The sequence below is a fragment of the Dicentrarchus labrax genome, unplaced genomic scaffold, assembly GCF_905237075.1.
Source record: "Dicentrarchus labrax unplaced genomic scaffold, dlabrax2021, whole genome shotgun sequence".
Taxonomy (NCBI): Eukaryota; Metazoa; Chordata; class Actinopteri; family Moronidae; genus Dicentrarchus; species Dicentrarchus labrax.
Genome location: NW_026136712.1, coordinates 11,885,797 through 11,904,042, shown reverse-complemented (window position 1 = coordinate 11,904,042; position 18,246 = coordinate 11,885,797). Strand labels below are relative to the sequence as shown.

The following is an 18,246-nucleotide window of genomic DNA, read 5'->3' as shown; positions in this document are numbered from 1 at the left end:
GAGAAGACAGATCTTCTTCTTCTGTTTTAGATATATGGTAGCATCGCCACCAATTGAAGAACCTAGGGGGAAGCAAGTTCGGTGTTTTGTGAAAATATTAAAATAATAACATATTTTATATATATATATATATATATATATATATATATATATATATATATATATATATATATATATATACATAAATATTTTAAAATCACTTATCAACCTCGTTGTTGCGGATGAATCGATCACCAGTTTCTTCTTGGACAAATACAAATACAGTAACATGTAACACAAGACTCAATGAAAACACTTTAGTTTAAGGCAAACAGAGTTATAGCCTTTTCATTTTTAAGGTTTTTAAATGATTCACGTTTGATCACGGTGTGATTATCCACATTTTGAAAGCCACAATACTTTTTCTTACCCTTTTTTATTTGTGTTTATAAAATTTACCCAACTTAAATATTTATTTTCCCCATCTCTTGTGACATAATGTCCCTGCAGGATCATTTTTAAATATAACAGTCTATGACTAGAATATTTTTCCAGTGGTTAGTGTAACAGCACTCTCTGCTGGTCAGAAAATGAATAACAACTACAGCTACTGTAAAGGAAACTGATGCACCCAAAGTAAAAAACCAAGAAACAGACAAATAGACAAACAAAAAATATACAAACAAAGGTTAAATACTAACACAGAGTGGTTGTCTTTGAAAGAATGGTGTCACCAAAATGTGTTGCTGCATAAATAAAATGTAAACTATATATATATATATATATATATATATATATATACACAGACACACACACACACACATATATATATACATATATTTATAGAGAGAGAGATATTTGTCAGTATATTGAAGGTGTCCCTGTCAAGTGGTAAGTGGTGTTTTATCTGGGTGTCACAAGGTGAAGAATACATTTGTTATGTGGTTAAGGAGAGATGTTTCCTAATGTTGCCAGTGTTTAATGATAGAAAATATAAAAAACAGTCAGTCGGTGGTGATCACTTCTCCTGACCTGCTGATGCGTCACTAACATGGACTATAATAACCTCATGAAATCAAAGCAGCTGCAGTTATCAGGCGCTGTTCTCCACAATAGCTGTATTCTCCACAGACTGAAAGCAAACCTCAATACGTGACAGGAAATGACTGAGTTAAGAGCTCATTGCTCACAGTAATTTCTTAAAATGGGCTTAAACGTATTACTGGGGGGTTTCTGTGGAAACCTGAATGAGTAATTTACTACTGTACTGGCTAATCAAATGTTATAACTTTCCTCTTTTTATCAAAATAAAAGACTCATCAGCATTCAACAACTACAGCACCAGTTATACTTTGGTGGATTATGTTGTTTAAATTCATTGTGAAGTTATATATTAATGTAGATAGTTAATTAAGTAGAAGTATATTAAAGTAGATTCATTGATGTTGTGTTGACAACAAAATGTCCCAAATTCAATCGACTTCAAACACATTTTTGTTACCAGTTTTCCCTTATTGTGTTCAACCCAAATGTCAGGTGGCGACAGCAACCATATAATTTAAATAAAGATTTAGAATTTTAAGTTTTCTTGCTAGTCAATCGTTACCCTACCACCAAACAAATACTAATATGAAATCTTCAACCCTGTGCAAAATAAATAAACATGCAAATGAGAAGTGTGATTTAAATGATTTTAATAATTTACAACAAAAATAAATTCATCATTTAGTAAAACAGGTGGTTGTCTGTTTTATTCATACAGTCATTGATAAGTGGATGATCCCCTTCACACTGGAAATTAACCAACTGAATGAGTGCAGCACAACCCTCGCTTCAGGTTTGTGTTGTATGTGGAAAAAAGTGCAAAGGCTCATCACACTGACAATAATGTCGGAGATAGAGGTGCGAAGACATCTCGGCTTAGAAATCAGGCCTGTCCTTCTTCATCTTGGAGTAGTCCATGTTAACTGTGAAAAGCTGGAAGTACACACAGACAAACAAACAAATGTACACAATCAGTATGAGCTATATGGACTTTGAGACAAGATAACAGAAGAGTTATGGTTGTCCACAGAAAATATGCTTTCGGTTTGAATCTAACCAATAAAGCCACATATAGATATACAAAAGATGACAGTAAATGATCAATGTGCGTCAGATGTTATTTGGACAAAATGTACACAAAGGCTCATACTTTGTACTGATGGTCCGGCTGCAGGTTGTTCCAGGGCTCGGGGTTGTTCTTACGATCCCATCTGAGGGCAAGCAAATAAAAGTCTTTAATGTGACGTTATCAGGGTATTCTGATGAAACTTAAACACACACACTGAAGAAAGCAAAGTTAAATCCAATTTATACTTTCTTTCTCTCTCGTTATAGAGACTTACGAGACGTCTGGGTTTTTCAGAGCCAGCCGAGCCAGGTACATCATGCTCATGGTTGCCCCACCACCGATGAAGATGAAGAGGGGGATCAGCTAGTGGGTAAAGAGCAAGATAAATGAATAACAACGTCGGTTTCACACCAATTATAACATAATTTGCAATACTAAAATGAGAAAACCAACGACAAATATACATTACTATTCCATACTCCAGTGGTGCTCAACCTTTCTGTCTTGAGACCCGTTAAAAAGGACTTTCTACTCACAACATGTGCATTAGTTTTATCCAGTAATTCACAAGAAAGAAAGCAAAGATTTACTGGAAAATACAAAAGAAGATACGAATAACTGCATCATATTCCTCTCCTTTCCTTTCTCTTCATTTGTCTTGTGACCCCTTGTTGGGGCCCCAGGCCCAAGGTTGGGAACCTCTGTTTTATTCTAGTCCAGCAGCAACATTGCAGTGCACAGTGTTCAGCATATGAGTGTAGACTACATAAAATAATCCTATACTGTATCATAACCTTATAATTTAATCATAAACATGATTAATCTAAAGGAAAGCACCGGTTATTAAGGCCCATACTGATCTATTAATATGGAGGCTGCCGTAAAGCAAACTGTATCCCCCCGCCGTCCTTGATAAACACACTCTTGCATTGCTTTGGCCTTGAGTCATGCCAGTATGGAGACCATACTGTGCTGTACGTGCTGCAGAGACACACGTACATGGCTGGCTGTGTACCCATTACAGGGCAACGCTATGTCCCCCATCATAGCGGAGACTTCACCCTTTAAAAGATCAAATTACAATAGTGGCTCTTAGTGCTTCATTTAATGTATCCTGCAGCATCGGGGCAGGTGCTTTCATTTTTACTGCTGCCAAAGAAACGCGGAAAAGAATAATCCTGTCATTTAGATGAGAGGGTGCCAGAGCAAAAAAATATATAAGCCTCAGCAGAAGGAAGGGTAGTAACAGGAATATAGTGATGAGAGAGGAAGGACTAGGAAGAAGATAAAGGTGGACTATAATGTGGATTTATTGGTGTCTTTATTGTCCATTTCATCATACATTTGTGGTAACTGTCGAGGAATTTAGACATTTCTGTCATAGACTTATATTAAATGTATATTGTAAAATATCTCAAACGTTTCATTAATTGATGAAAGCTCAATTAATACAAATAAATAATAATAATAATAAATCCGATAGGCCTAATTAAGATAGGAATTTGGGTGTAACGGAAGCGCTAAACCACACTGCGTCCTCCCAGCGCTTTCAATGTCACCGGGTCGTTCAGGTTTTTCTATTTCCAAAAAAAAAAGAAAAAATACAGGGTTCAGGACTTACAGCTGGATGGCTCTTGAGCTGTTTGGCGACGACCCCCAACATGGACGGCATGGCGGACAATTCTCCCGCTGACGGAGCCCCTTAAAGCGAATATCTGCCGGCAAAAAATGCGCGCTTCTCTGCGGAGGATCTCGTGCTGTTTCCTGGACGTACAGTAAACTAACCACCGCCTCCTTTACCGTCAGCCAATCCCACAATGCAACGACAACAGCTGTATGAGTGGACCCTGCTTATCGTTTATATCATGTGCGGGGCAACAAGGTTTAAAGATCCCCCTCACATCTTCATGATCCAGAGAAAGGAACACTGACATCACAGTTTCTGTATTTTAAAATGTTTGACTTTTTGTCATATTTGAATGCTTTTAAACAAATGTGTTTCAAGGGGAAAGTTATAATGCAATCTGATATGTGAGAGAAAGATAAAGACTGCCCAGCCACTATTTATAAGTAAAGCATTTCAGCTCCATCAGGACAAACCTGATTCATTTGAATTGTTCAAGGTTTCTCCTTTTTCAAATAACTGAAGAGTATTGTCAAAGGAAAATGACAGCTCTTATAGCTATAAATTGTTGTAACGGCACAATTCAAAGTGCTAATAACATAAATGGAACAATGCCAGAAGGAAACAGAGTTCATCAAGTTTGCAACTTATTTTCTTAATCCATTAATCACTTTGTAAAATGCCAGAAAACAGTGAGGATACCAATCATAATCTTCCAGAGATCAAGTTGGCATAAGCTATTTAAACAGTTGGTTTTGTCCACCCAACAAGCTGATTCCCAGATATATTCAGTTTAGTTTGAGAAGCTGGAGCCAGCAAACATTTGAGTCATTTTTCAAGCAAAAATGCAACAATCAATTATCAAAATAGTCAACTGACTGTTTCCGAAATATTTGCATGCATTTTTACTCCAACAAGGTGATTTAACTGTTGAATTTGACTTCAGGTTTATACTTTTCCCCAAAACAACTTAGAAATACAGAAAGTACAAAAGACAAATGTGAAGACTTTAAATATCTCATCCAGGACAACACAATTGTATTATCAACATCTGGATGACCTGACCAATGGACAATTGATTGTATCAGCAAAGAATTTTGGTTTAACAATGCAAACGTCGTCCACTCTGTCGATGTAACAATGTGGGGAGGAAATGCAGATCTAATATATGTATTCATATTTTTTTACCCATATTCTCATTTCACAATGACACACAGCAGACCCATTACAGGTATCACAACTCTCTGCAGACATTCAGACCAGAGCATTATGAGTTACGTCTTAAGACCAGTTTAATAAATCACAAAGACAACACGTTATCAATCATACATTTATGTGGACAGAACACAGAACCTGAGATAACAGCACGCCCACAGCATCCACACAGAGTGAAAAAACATTGAAATTGAAGCTTATTTTGAAAAAAAAACAATGTTTCAATCAATCGGTATTTCACCATGATACTAAAACTAGGAGAAGTAAGTCAAATGATCTGACTAGTTAACTTTCCATCCACGTGCACACACATAAACAAAACTCCTGTCAGACAATAAACCCAGGACTAACGTATGGAAGAAACGTCTCCTCCTCCATATAAAAACCCTCTCCTGGAAGTGCATAAAAATCCACCCGATACAGTATCTCATATAACACCTGCCTCAATTATACTGACAGAACAAAACTAAAAGTAACAGGGTTTTTTTTAGCTTATGTTGCGGGTAATTGAAAAAGGATGTAGAAAATACACATTACTACTCTTAAAGTACAAAAGTGAATATAAAAATAAGAAATGCGACTCAAAAGTAGCAGTTCAATTTGTGCAAACATGTCTACCAGAAATAAAACTATTTGAACATCAACTTGTCAGCTTGGCAGAAGAAAAAATAAACACTGAGGACAAATCTACACCACTAAAACTGGTTAGGTAGTCAACTAGGCTGTGAAACCTTGAAACTATAAACATACCATCAAGCACACATCTAGAACATCAAGGAATATACATTAAAGACGTGCACAAGTTACATTTTTTTTGCAAGTAAACAAGAGAACGACAAAAATAACATCTGTACAATTTTTAAAGCAGGAATGCGTGAGCTGAAGCCCTTTAGGTAATGATGCTACCCAAGTCCAACAACTGGAAAATTCCCTTCAGTCTACAATAATCAAAATGTGATTTCATTGAGTTGTTTTTTTTATTTATTTATATATATATATATATATATATATATATATATATATATATATATATATATATATATATATATATATATATATATATATATATATATATATATATATATATAGAAATAAAAAAAAAAGTACCCAACTGATTTGTCGTGCTTTGTACACCAGAAACAGGTGCAAGGTCAAGTTAGGTAAAACATTTAAAGATGAATTGCAGATAAATATCTTTGAATACTTAAAAACAAACTTATCCGAGAATGGTTCTTCTTACTTGACCTAGACTCTTAACATTTTGGACAGAGATGACGCACTGCAGTCAGAGTTTGAAACCAGTATCGTAGTCGGCGTGTAAGTAAGTGTATGTCATGGCTTCTTTGGGGAAACAGAAAAATAAATGTGCAGCGAGTGGGGGGGGCGGGGTCAGTCATCCAACAAATCCCATATCAGATAGAGTTAAGAGTAGAAATAGTGATAAGTCATGCCATAAGACTGCCCCACCGTGTTTGGCCAAAAATATATCTTTGGATTATGAAATGAAAGAACCAAAATTGGCCTTAATTTAGAAATGTCAAAATGCCCAGAAACCCAAAACAAATAGCTCATGAAGCATATCCATTGGATTGCGTACAATAACTCATTTTTTTCCCCCCCAATATTATTATTTTTCAACATAAGATTATTTTAAACATGTATAGAAAAGGAATGAGCTTTCCCTAAGATAAAGTAAATTCAACAAATCTGTCACAGACCGCCGAAATATTTGCATCATGCATTTTCCACAGAAAATGATCTGGAGCTGCGATCAGAAAGCAAGGCCCTCCCCCGAGCTTTCTCCCATAACAGTGGCAGCGGCAGGAGGATCCGGAGGAGCGGCCCGGTTGCCAGAGGACGTTGCCTGGCAGGAGCCCGTTCCCTGGCTCGAGCAAGTGCCTGCTGGAGAGACGGCGAGGCTGCAGAACAACAGGTCCATGGAGGGGAGCAGGGGCTTGAGGAGGCTGACGGGGCAGAAGGCAGAGCCCCCATGGGGGGTGAAGTTTACCTTGTTAGGGTCTGGGCAGGAGGAGATGAGGGTTGGCTTGAGTTGGTGTGGAGTGCTAGAGAATGAGAGGAGAATGGGCTGTGAGAAACTAATGACATAACTAAAACATGTCAAAGTGTAAATGGCAGAAATTAGGTTTGGTTACATGCATACACACAGATGTTCATCACATGAAATGAGTTATGTCATGATAAGTATAAGTGTCCCTTACAAATGAACTAAAAATAGTCACTCCTCACGAAGAGAACCCACAAGTCACTCATGTGCCAGGCTTTATTCTACCCAAGACTCCAAGATATTACAAGTTACCCTCTCAGGAAAAAGGTAAAATTATATCAACAAGTAGTTCATTGCAACTGTAGTAAGAATTATCACACTGGAATTTCATTTGCAAGTTTAATTTTTGACTTAACCAAAACAATTCAACAGTTTGAAGAATAGATCCAAAATAATGGTATAAATGCCTCATCTTAACCAAACCTGTTCTAGTATGTCTACATATATTATCATTTAAAATACTTTGTCATTGTAAAAGGACACCCTGAAATCACCACCAGAGGGCATCCACACACTAACTCACTTTGAATTGATACACTTCATTTGTCCAATTCACTTCATTAGAGCCTATCAGATATTTCTGAGTGCAAGAACTCAATTAAATAATAGACTGGGTATCTCCTCTAGTTAAAGGGGAACTCCACTCTGAAGTGAGAAAAGAAGTTGTATAAAGCCCTTTGTGGCCCGAATCTACGAACTGTCAGTGGCCAAGCTGCATTGTGGGTAAGATAGGCACAAGGTTAAGACAAGGAAGAAGAGTGAATGGAATTTTAAAAAAGGATATCTCTGGTTCTGCTGCTGGTTTTCATGATTGACTTTTTAAATGTGAACTGTCCACCTCGAGCCCGTTGAGTGTTGTTCTCTTATGGTGCTATCCATTTGTCTCGTAAACCCCCAGCCAGAGCTGGAAAGTGTAAATCTCGCAGCTATCTCGCAACATTTCACCGAGACACACCCCCTTTTGGTTGTAATTTCAGCCGTCCAGCTCGGGGTACCTCACAGTACACGGAGCTAAACGAGGACGAACGTACGACCCGCAAAACAAAGATGGCAGCGTCCATATTGATAAGTATTTTCTTTCTATTTGTACTACGTTGCAATACAATGTAAAGTTTTGTTTTCGAGCTGGTTTGCTAAATAGGCTAATGTAGCTAACAATAACACTAGCCTGCCCCTGGAGGCCCCTGGTGGCTCCTGGAGGCCCCTGGTGGCCCCTGGTGGCTCGAGACAAACGCCACAGCACTTGTTGAAATTGAAATAGGCGAAAATGGCAAAATATTATTGAAATGTAAGACTTGCAATAACGGAATTACTTGAGATGTTAATGTTTCTGTAGAAACACACATTATTTCACATTGAGCTTGTTTAGATGAGCCACAAGCAATAACAAGACAGCTGCTGCCCTGGTGGCGTCCATGTTCTTTCCGACTCGTGATGCCCAAAGACAAATGGAACGCTATGGTGGTACAAGCCAGGCAATTACGTCACATTCTCGCGGCAGAGCAACTTGGGCGGGGGTTTTACGAGACAAATGGATAGCACCATTAATAATTAATAATTTTGTCAATTCTGTTCAGGCGCATAACAAACGTACCTCGTTTCCTCCCAGACTCGGACCTTTTCGCAGCCCTCTGGGGGCTCTCTCTGGAAGCAGCAACTTTTGTTGGGTCCCGGGGAGGAGGACATCAGCAAAGGCATGGAGAGGTCAGCCTCATTCTGGGAGGGGAACGGAGACAGCAGGCCTATCTCTGCACCGTCTATCAAACCTGAAAACAGGAAGGGAAAAAAATATGTCAATATCATGAAAGATTCTATATGCAAAACTTTAGAGGACAGTTATTTAAAAATTTAAAACAAGCTTTGAATGTGTGCACATTACTTATTTAGTTAGTTAGTTACACTTAAAAATTTTTATATATATAATAACTTAAACTGAAGTTTCTGAGCATTAAAATCATGAATTATGTGCTTAGGCATCACTCTAAAAATAACTAAATGATAATAAAAACATCAAATTTAGTCATGTAATACAGTCAGTATTTAAAATGGACACACACACACTCTTTTCAGTTTGTTTACTTAGTAAGCAACAAAAGCGCTCCTCTTTGCTCTTAAGCAAGTGTGATTGCAGTCAGTGCATCACATGAAAATAAAATGTCGTCCTTTTAATTTAGGTCAGTGCGGTTAGACAGACGACCAGCAGCACGAGGTATATTGTATTTGGTAACCTGTTATTAAGGTTATATTCCTTTTTGTCAACTTGTGAAAGAGTGAAGTGTGCACAGAAAGAGACTTTACTAGTACAAAGTTACGTCTCCACAGAGGAAAAAGAAAAAGCGTTTTTTTTCCTAAGAGTGACCTTAATTTACAAAAATTGTACAAAACAAAACGAAGGTAAATGTCTGGTAGATGATACAGTGCAGCATCTGCTATTTTTGTCAATGTTAATACAGATATTCTAATTCTGGCATGTGAGGTCTCTTTGAAGAAAATATATACACACCTCGGAAAATTTGCGTCTTATTTTGGAAACTTATGGGTCTGAAAGTGTGACTGAGTTGCATAAAGGAAAACTAAAAAGTACCGTAATTTCCTCGTAAGACACCATAGACCCGAAGACAAAATAAACCTTTATTAATGTGCTACTATATGGCCGGGGCTTGGAAACATTTTCCAGCGTGGAACTTGCACTGCTACTGCAAACTGAAATATTATCTCGTAATTAGGTGCGAGAATGAGCGTATCATGATGTTTAACCAGTGTTTCCTCTATGTTGATTTTGGAGCGGCGGCCCGTCGCTGTTAAATTTCTGCCGCCACGGTATCAGAAATGGGGCAGACGCACAATGTAGTCACGGTTGCCTTTTAAATGATCCTGCCGACATAATGCACCCCCGTTGGCTGCCGCTCACAATGCAATTTAACAACAAGTAGAACTATTCAGAGGTTATTGGGGCTGTCCAGTTTAACTCCACATACTGACGTGTTGATGTAGCTTATTGTCAAAACGTTCGCTTTCTTCCAAGTCGACTATTAAACTAACAGCTCCACCAAAAACGTCACCACGGTGGGTCCGTTTTAATTGGACAACGTTCAACTCGTCAGTTCTCAGCTCAACGTCCCGATATCAAACATCTGGAAACATTAAAACGGTAAATATATTTGTTTGTGTCACATCAAAGTGTCAGTTCTGTTTCATATATAAAACGTTTGCCGGCGTGACGGGGACGGGGACGGGGGGGGTTTGATTTTAGGCTTTGTCTTCAGGGGCTGTAGCAGGTGTGAACGTGACACAGCAGATTGCTTTCCCTTTTGTTTTCTGGTAAGCTTCCAGTTATACTACTCAAACTTTTTTAAGCTATGTATTGAGATGTGGCTTAAAACCAGAACAAACCAGTACATGATTGTAGCAACCTGGAAGTTCCAGGTTTAATGATTTACTCAGACCTCCAGTTAAAGGTTCAGTCACAAAGCACCTTTATAAACTCTGTCTAAACTCTAGAAAGACATTGTGGACTAAACTCTACAGAAAACCCTCACAACATTTGGATGCAGTGATTCTATACTTTCTACTTAGAAACAGACCTTGGGGCAGATCCAGAGGTGCATCTTCAGAGTTGGGTGGGGATGTGGAGATGTAGGTGAGAGGGGAGCTGGGTGAGGAGGGGGGAGACGATGAGGACAAGGGTGTGGTGGCGGGGTCACTCTGGGATCCACTGCTGCAGCTCTGTGGAGGGACTGGAGCCCGGTGACCGTCTGGAACCTCGAGGAGCTGTCAAGACAGGAAAAAAAAAAATTTATCTTGTGTAATTAATGTCAGCCACCACTTATATTAAGTGCTACTTCGCAGGAATCTTGAAAAAAAAGAAAGAAAAAAAACGCCTTCCTTTCTTTATAGGCAATGTATGCTGTGTGAGGGCAAGGTGAGTTACCCTGTGCGGAGGATGCGGTGGCTGGCAGATGAACATGCCTTCCAGCTCCTGGTTGAGGCCCTCCACACTGCAGCGCAGTCGAGGGACCAGTGTAGACAGGGGAGCAAGGGGGATGGGAATTGGCTGAGTCTGAGGACACGAAAACAAGTTACATAGAATTAAGGCTGCATTATAAGTCACACTGATCAGACACTTTAGGTTTTGTTTCCTCTTATTGTGAAGCACTTTGAGCTACATTCTTTGTATGAGGAGTTCATAGTTGTTAGTACTAAAACAAAATGTGAGCCACTCGTATGCAGTTATTGAAGCACTGTAATTCACCAGGTTTCATACTGTATCCAAATTGGAACATGTGCTGGCCCTGATTAAAATTATATTAACACTTTCAGGTATAAAATCAGGTCTTGTGGGTTTGTCATATCACCACACTCTGATGTGAAACTGCCTCCTCCCAGTGGAGTGCAGCACCAAGATAGTGCAGACCAGCTGTGCTGAAAAGCAGAACAACAAATGTAGTTCTGAAAAGCAGAAGCGACATGATGCAGTGGTCTTCCTGTTGCTTCTGTTTTATTTAATTTACTTCCTGCGATGAGCTGCACTGTGTAACTTGCTTTGATGTAAGTAATCTGTGAAACTTTTCTGGAGCCAGACATGTTGCCCTGATGATCTGCTCTTTTTGTCTGTACAAAGTGTAAAAGCACACCCGCATATGTGTGAGGTAAGTGGTATGATGATGCTAAGGTACCTGAGTAGTTCCTAGGCTGCAGCTCCCCTGAGGATAGTCACGCTGGCGGTCTTTGTCGTGCCCCCCTGAGACTGAAGGCTTGCTGCGTTGCTGCAGCTGCTGTTTTAGTTTAGCAATCTGCAATAAACAGGGGTTATTGTCAGTCACTGTCAGTCAATCAGCCTGCACACACAAACACAGAGGAAATCCTTTAGACTTAGAAATATCACACACACACACGCCAACAAGGTCCCTTCAAACACTTTTAGTAGGGATGATCTGATTATTGGGTGGTACAGATTAAAGATATAATGAGGAGGAAGCTCTTGTGAAAAGTGGAAGTTTCTTGGCAGATGAGGTAATTTGCTCTCCTGTTGCTCAATGCTGTCCAAATAATTGAGTCAGGCCCTTTTCAAGAGCTTTCCGTCTCGATACAAACACAAGTCCAGTTTAGCAAGCCTAGTTGTTACAAACACACATGTTGAGCAATAAAGGCAGGGATTGACCTCTCGCAGATGCTCAGCGCTGCCCCATGATGCCGATCGTTTATGGCTGCTGCTACCTCTCCTGCTCTGGGATTTATCGGACCACGAGTCTGGAGTCTGGTAAGGAAGAAAAGCAACCGTGAGAACTAATACACAGAAGATCACATGTGCCTAATAAACAAGTTATATATATATATATATATATATATATATATATATATATATATATATATATATAACACACATATATACATATACACACACACACACACATACACACACATACACACACACACAAGTTTTAACCGGAATCTGCCTGGTAAGATCTCAGACTGGAAACTGTTAAAGTCACGCATTACATAAGGACTTCACACACATTTCACCCTGAGTTGCACACTTAGCATATCTTTTCATGCTCAAAAGGCTGATCTGCAGCCACATCACACCATCCACACCCACAGACTGTGTCTTCACACTTGTAGAAGAGCAAAAGAGCAGGAGAAACTGAAAAACAAAGAGAGGGAGGGGGGAGGATGTGGGCAACCAAAGAGCAATGGCGAGTGCCTGCACACAGAGCAGAGAGGATGGGTGCAGCCAAACGGCCTCATCAGCTGACTTCAGGGACTGTTCTCATGGCTGTGGTTCTCACTCTATAATAGCTATGCAGGCAGCAGACACTCCCTCCCACTGTCTCCTAGCAACTTCTTTATCGGCACAAACTGCAAACTAATCTTCTAAACATGAGCCGACCCCATCTGCCCCCCACCAAAAAAAAAAAAACATCACAGAAAAGAGACGTTCATGACTTTAAAATATTAAAAAAAACTCTAAATATGGAAACATCTGTGGTAAAGTAATGCATTCCATTCATTTCTTTCTGACAAAAGCAGCTCTGGTTCAAAGTGGCCAGCATTATTATTTTCACACGTAGGGAACATTCTTCATCCGGAGCTGACCTGGGTGGATTTGTCCTTGCGAGACAGGCTGCTCTGGCCCTCTGGTTCTTTCGGCCAGTGTCCCTGCAGGTACGGCCCAATGATGGCATCGAGAGACATTGTCCGCCTCATGCCAGAGCTCAGCTGGTGCGGTTTGGTCTTTCCAGCTGTCAGACGCAGACAACTTTTTATTTAACATGCAGCAACAGATTCAATTCTCTTGGTATCATTGAGTTTGCATCAGTTGGTGGCATAATTTCGACTATGTTATAGCTTTGTGCTCTCATATTAGATTTCATAAACTATTATTCTCACCTACACATGAAAAACAGCATCAATATTACTGCTGTGCTCAAAAAGTGTAATTTAGTAAGCAAGCTTCAAGCGACTTAATGTCACCATCAACGTCTAAAAAGGTGAATTGATTAATCAATTAGAATATTGACATATAATTCACCGGCAACAATTTTGATAAGTGTTTAAACATAACAAATAATTTCTTTAAAAAGTAGAAATGCCAAAATATTTGCTGGTTCCAGCCTCTTAAATATGAAGATTTCCTGTTTTATTTGTCTGATGTGATTATAAACTGTATATCTTTGGGTTTAGGACTAGCAATTTCTTACCCACTTCTAATGGCCATTTTTTTTAGTATTTTCTAATAAATCACCAACCAAACAATAATCAATAAATTGACACAGTATTTGCAAGATGAATCAATAATACAAGCATTTACTATAAATAATAATAATAATAATAATAATAATAATAATTTGTTGCAAATATAAAAACATCTGTATGGTAGTAACTGCTTGGCTGTATTATCCATTTATCCACATTTCTATACGATACTGTTTTTTATTTATATTAAATCTATTTTATTGTTTTATTGTTCAATTCAAGTGACAGTTTGATAGGCGAATACACTTATACCAATATAATTACACTTACAGCTACATGTGACTATTAAACAATACAATACATTTAACAATGAATAAAAAGCTGATTGTTAGTCGAATCTCTTATTTTGGAAGTTATTGATACACAGAGATGCTTCAGTTTTATCTTTTTGTGACATTATTGATTATTTTATGATGTGATGCTGGTACAGATGTTTCCTAACCACTGGAGCTTCAACAAGGTATATTTGAAAGTAATATTTTAAACATATCAGAAGTTAATGAGTACTTTAAAGCAGACTCAGTGTTGGATATGACTGGCGTGAAACAGTGTAAGCAGTGGTGTAGTGCAGGGTATACGCAGGTATACAGAGCATGAATCCCCTCTTATGTGCATCATTCCATTGTGTTCTGCGAGCTGATTTCTTTTGGATGGCAAAGACATCATTTTCCAATTTTCATGAGTGGATGGATCAAGGAATAAGGAATATTTCAATGAAAATGCATCATTTTATGTCGTTGTCTCGCCTTATATTCTCTGGGTCAGTACTGATGATAAAATCTGCTCTTCCTCTGTGACTAATGTTAATTTCTAAACGATCCTGAACTCCCTGAAGTCAAGCAGCAGAAGTGAAGTGACAGTGTGGAAATATACTACAGGCCCATTTTCTGGCCAGCTAAATGTGCAAGAGTTAGGAGTTTGTCATTTTTTCCTGTACGGGCTGGTTAAAAATTTGGGGCACAAATAAAAAGAGTATACCCACTTATCTCACTACACCACTGCATGTAAGGCTGTATTTAAACAGTCCACTTTACACCATATTTCTTTTTGTGGACTTCCTATCATGGCACCATATTAAAGCCTATATACATGCAGAACTATATGATCCATGTAGTCTGATACTCATACCTGGCTTTCCATCTCTCCGGCTGGGTCGAGGCTTGCTGGCCAGCTGATAAGGTATGGTAGCCTTGAGGGGTTGTGGACCCAAAGTAGCTCCCCGGATCTGTCCAACTCCACTTCGGCCAGACATCTTTCCAAGGAACAAATCTGATTCTGGGGGGGAGGGGGGGGTACCTACCTCTTAACTAACTAACCAACTAACTGAGTAACTAACTAACTGGGGAACACACAAAAAAGAAAAGAAAAAAAAAAGCAATGGCTGTCCTGCCTGGTGCAGATCTGGGGGCGCTGTGTGGAAACACTGGTGGCTGGTTAAGCTGCAACCCTTCCTCCACTGGTGATGATGATGATGAACACTCACAACCCGTTACCAAATTCAGTCTCGAGTCGTACAGAAAACCATTTCTCAGTAAATACAACTACCATCAACACTTATCTCGACAGATGAGACGTTACTAACAGCTTCAGAGCAAGTCTTCGGCGGTGATCATACTTTTCCTCTCTCCCTGTCTCGCTCTCTATCTGTCTCTCTCTCTCTCTGGCTTGTGTGCGAGTTAGCAGCCTAGCAAGCAAAAGTTTCTTTGTGAGGATGTTGAGATATTTTCACCCCGTTGTCGAACAAGGAAGCAGCTCCAGTGTTTAAAAAAGAGAAAAGAAAGTCACTTTAACGTCAACTCCAACGTCTTCTGAGAAGAAAAACAACTTGAGGTGTTTTTCATTATAGTTTTTTTTTCTGGAGGGTGTTTTGGTGGCCCCAGAAAAAAGTTGCGAGGTGGTCCACAGTGATTTTCCCCCTCCGTGTAAACTCTAAACAGTCCCAACCACGACCACGCTGGTGTGGATTTAATTATGGGAGTGGGCGGGCCCCGGCTCTGGTTCTCATTTGTGATTGGTCGGTGGAGCCTCCGTCTTTAATCCCATTGGACGACCCGCTATCAATCTGTCAAACCTTGGACAATGAAGGTTGCTGTCACCGCCCCCTTAATTCATATCGGCATATTAACTGGATTTTCTCCATTAAATTCGTGTTGAAATACCTCATTTCAGCTTTTTATGTAAATAAATCAACAATGTGCAACGACACTGATAATAAATTTTTAAACTTCATTCATGGTTGAAGCTGTAGTTTTCCATTTTAAGCGTAGACCTGTTGCCCATGCACTTAAAGGGCCATACCAGTGTGTTTGCAAGTTTTAGTTTTTCAACTACAAATCATGTAACCTTTAACATTATTGCTGACCATTTTAAAATGCATCAGAATCAGAATTAGGTGTATTGCCAAGTAAGTTTTCACATACATACATTGGTGCATAAGAATCATAATCAAGCTAGAAAAAATATAAATAAAGATAAAAGATTAAAATAAAGACTATAAAAAGGAACCACTATATATAAAGAGTGAGAGAGTATGTACAAAATGGCGGATAAATAAATAATGCAATGCAAGTCAGCAGTTTAACGTATAATTATATTTGCAATGTGCAAATAAAAAACCAACAGAAGTGCATTAATGTAATACAAATATACAGGTTGTGTTTAAGAGTCAATGTCAGTTTCACTGCTTTCCAATAATTGTAATTCAGCATGAAAATAACTATATACAGACTCCTGAAACTGGATCCCGGTGAGCATCAAGTCTGCATTCATTTTTGTTAGTGTTACGTCGTCATTGTATGGTGATGCAATATAGGATTAAAGAATAAGATTGATTTTGAAAGTCTGCACCACATTACCTCATACCAATAATGTGATTTGACAAAAATTAATGCACAGTTGATGTTCACTGTGATGGATCACACAAAGCACAAAGCAAGTCTCAAGAGTCTGCTAAATAATAGATTTTCATACCAAATGAAATGAATGGAAACCACTGGATAGCCAGAAGTAGGAAAAATATGATCACATGACTAAAACACTGTGGCATTGGTTTGCAGAATGGTTAGCTGAGCTGTAATTGGGGATATACAATAATATATATACCAATATATCATCACCTTCATTTATTCATTTGTAGACTAATTATTTCATCATACTATCATATCACACCAGCTGGGTGTGTGTACACCATCTGGGTGGACTGTGAAGTGGTTTTGGGTGGTGTGTGTGTTTCCACGTGTGAGAGACAGTGTGCATTGTGGGAGATAAATGCCCTGACTGTGTGTAAAAGGGAGTGCCAATGGTTTGACAAGAGTAGGATGCATAGATAACATAGCATTCATTTTCAGAGGCAGATCCCTGACCAGTGCTGAGGCCTTCAGCGTCCCCTCATTCAAACCAAACTGCCAAACAGCCCATGCTTAGATAACACGCTCGTGTGTTTGGCACACCAGAATGGGAGTGAATGTGCTTTATCACACAAGGGTGAAGTGCTGAACCATGCGTCCAGCAGGCTGCTCATCTATCCAGTGCAACTCCACCCAACAATTGATGTCACTTTTACAAAACAGCCAAACACAAAGCCAGATAACTAAACACAACTTTTCACAATTTCTCCGGTACCCATTCGTTTTAAACCCGGGCAGTTAATTGGACAGTATGTCGATGTGGAATGTTTCTCCTACATAATGCATTTCCAACGTTTACTAAAGGGCCTTCAGCTGCTGTTTGTTTAGCTCTGTGTATTTGTCTGTGTTAATGAATAAATGATCCTAACCTATGACCTCACGCAAGTCATTTCAAACCCATTTGAAGAGAGACGATGTCACGCTTCACAAAGGGGAGACGTGAAAACAAAATGTGACCGAGGCACAGGGGGAAAGAGCGTGTGTTGGGGTTCCTTGGACCTACAGTAATTGATATTGCTGTGATGTCAACTATTCCTTTAAAGTTAATTTTATTTGCCACCCCCCCCCCAGTCATTTTTTGTTTTGTGCGAGATTTTGGCAATCAGGTTCGTAAGCAGTCAGTTTACATTCAACAGCGAAAGTGGATGTTTAGCAGGCATAATCTTTGCTCTGTTTTCCATAGTTTAGTGTCTTAGCACTTGCATGATTTACTGATCAACACTAAACACAAAGTAAAACTGAGGCAGATTTAAATGATTTACACTGGCATTTAAACATAAACCAAAAACCTCATTATGGCACTATAGTAAAATTTCTGGTATCATTAAGTCAGTGGGATACATGGTCTGCAAACCATGAATGTGATATGGTGGACCGACCTACCAACAGACTGACACTGCCATCAGTAAAACCACACAGCTGTGCTATGTTTTAAGTGCTAACATCAGCATGCTAATGTAACACCCCTTTGATCAGTAATAGGTGGCAATACTATCGTAGATAATGGACCAGTAGGTTCGACTGCTGGAGCACAGGGACTCACAATGCTCAATTCTAGCATGCTGATGGAGCAGGTAATGTTTACCAT

The 18,246-nt window shown here is 39.1% G+C and overlaps 2 protein-coding genes across 2 annotated transcripts; both read right to left on the bottom strand.

Moving 5' to 3' along the window:
• Positions 1-1,656: 1,656 nt before the first annotated feature.
• On the bottom strand, positions 1,657-3,881 carry LOC127373491 (cytochrome c oxidase subunit NDUFA4). Its single transcript, XM_051418020.1, has 4 exons — positions 3,714-3,881; positions 2,367-2,455; positions 2,174-2,234; positions 1,657-1,956 (listed from the first exon to the last, which is right to left on the bottom strand). The coding sequence occupies exons 1-4, from the start codon at positions 3,762-3,764 to the stop codon at positions 1,900-1,902; spliced, it is 258 nt and encodes an 85-aa protein (XP_051273980.1). The 5' UTR covers positions 3,765-3,881; the 3' UTR covers positions 1,657-1,899.
• Positions 3,882-4,990: 1,109 nt separating this feature from the next.
• On the bottom strand, positions 4,991-15,704 carry LOC127373490 (protein FAM117A). Its single transcript, XM_051418019.1, has 8 exons — positions 14,881-15,704; positions 13,093-13,238; positions 12,158-12,253; positions 11,673-11,789; positions 10,928-11,056; positions 10,581-10,767; positions 8,591-8,762; positions 4,991-6,994 (listed from the first exon to the last, which is right to left on the bottom strand). Exons 1-8 carry the CDS (start codon positions 15,002-15,004, stop codon positions 6,703-6,705), a joined length of 1,263 nt encoding a protein of 420 aa, XP_051273979.1. The 5' UTR covers positions 15,005-15,704; the 3' UTR covers positions 4,991-6,702.
• Between the last annotated feature and the right edge of the window lie 2,542 nt (positions 15,705-18,246).

What these genes read in the sequence shown, in the direction of transcription:
- LOC127373490 (XM_051418019.1), bottom strand. Translation starts at nt 15,004, where the DNA reads ATGTCTGGCCGAAGTGGAGTTGGACAGATCCGGGGAGCTACTTTGGGT. An exon ending in GCAGCCTAGGAACTACTCAG is followed by an intron (nt 11,057 to 11,672) that starts GTACCTTAGCAT and finishes TCGTGTCCTCAG; the next exon opens with ACTCAGCCAATTCCCATCCC. An exon ending in CACCGCATCCTCCGCACAGG is followed by an intron (nt 10,768 to 10,927) that starts GTAACTCACCTT and finishes CTGTCTTGACAG; the next exon opens with CTCCTCGAGGTTCCAGACGG.
- LOC127373491 (XM_051418020.1), bottom strand. Translation starts at nt 3,764, where the DNA reads ATGCCGTCCATGTTGGGGGTCGTCGCCAAACAGCTCAAGAGCCATCCA. An exon ending in CTGAAAAACCCAGACGTCTC is followed by an intron (nt 2,235 to 2,366) that starts GTAAGTCTCTAT and finishes GCTTGCCCTCAG; the next exon opens with ATGGGATCGTAAGAACAACC. An exon ending in AGCCGGACCATCAGTACAAA is followed by an intron (nt 1,957 to 2,173) that starts GTATGAGCCTTT and finishes GTGTACTTCCAG; the next exon opens with CTTTTCACAGTTAACATGGA.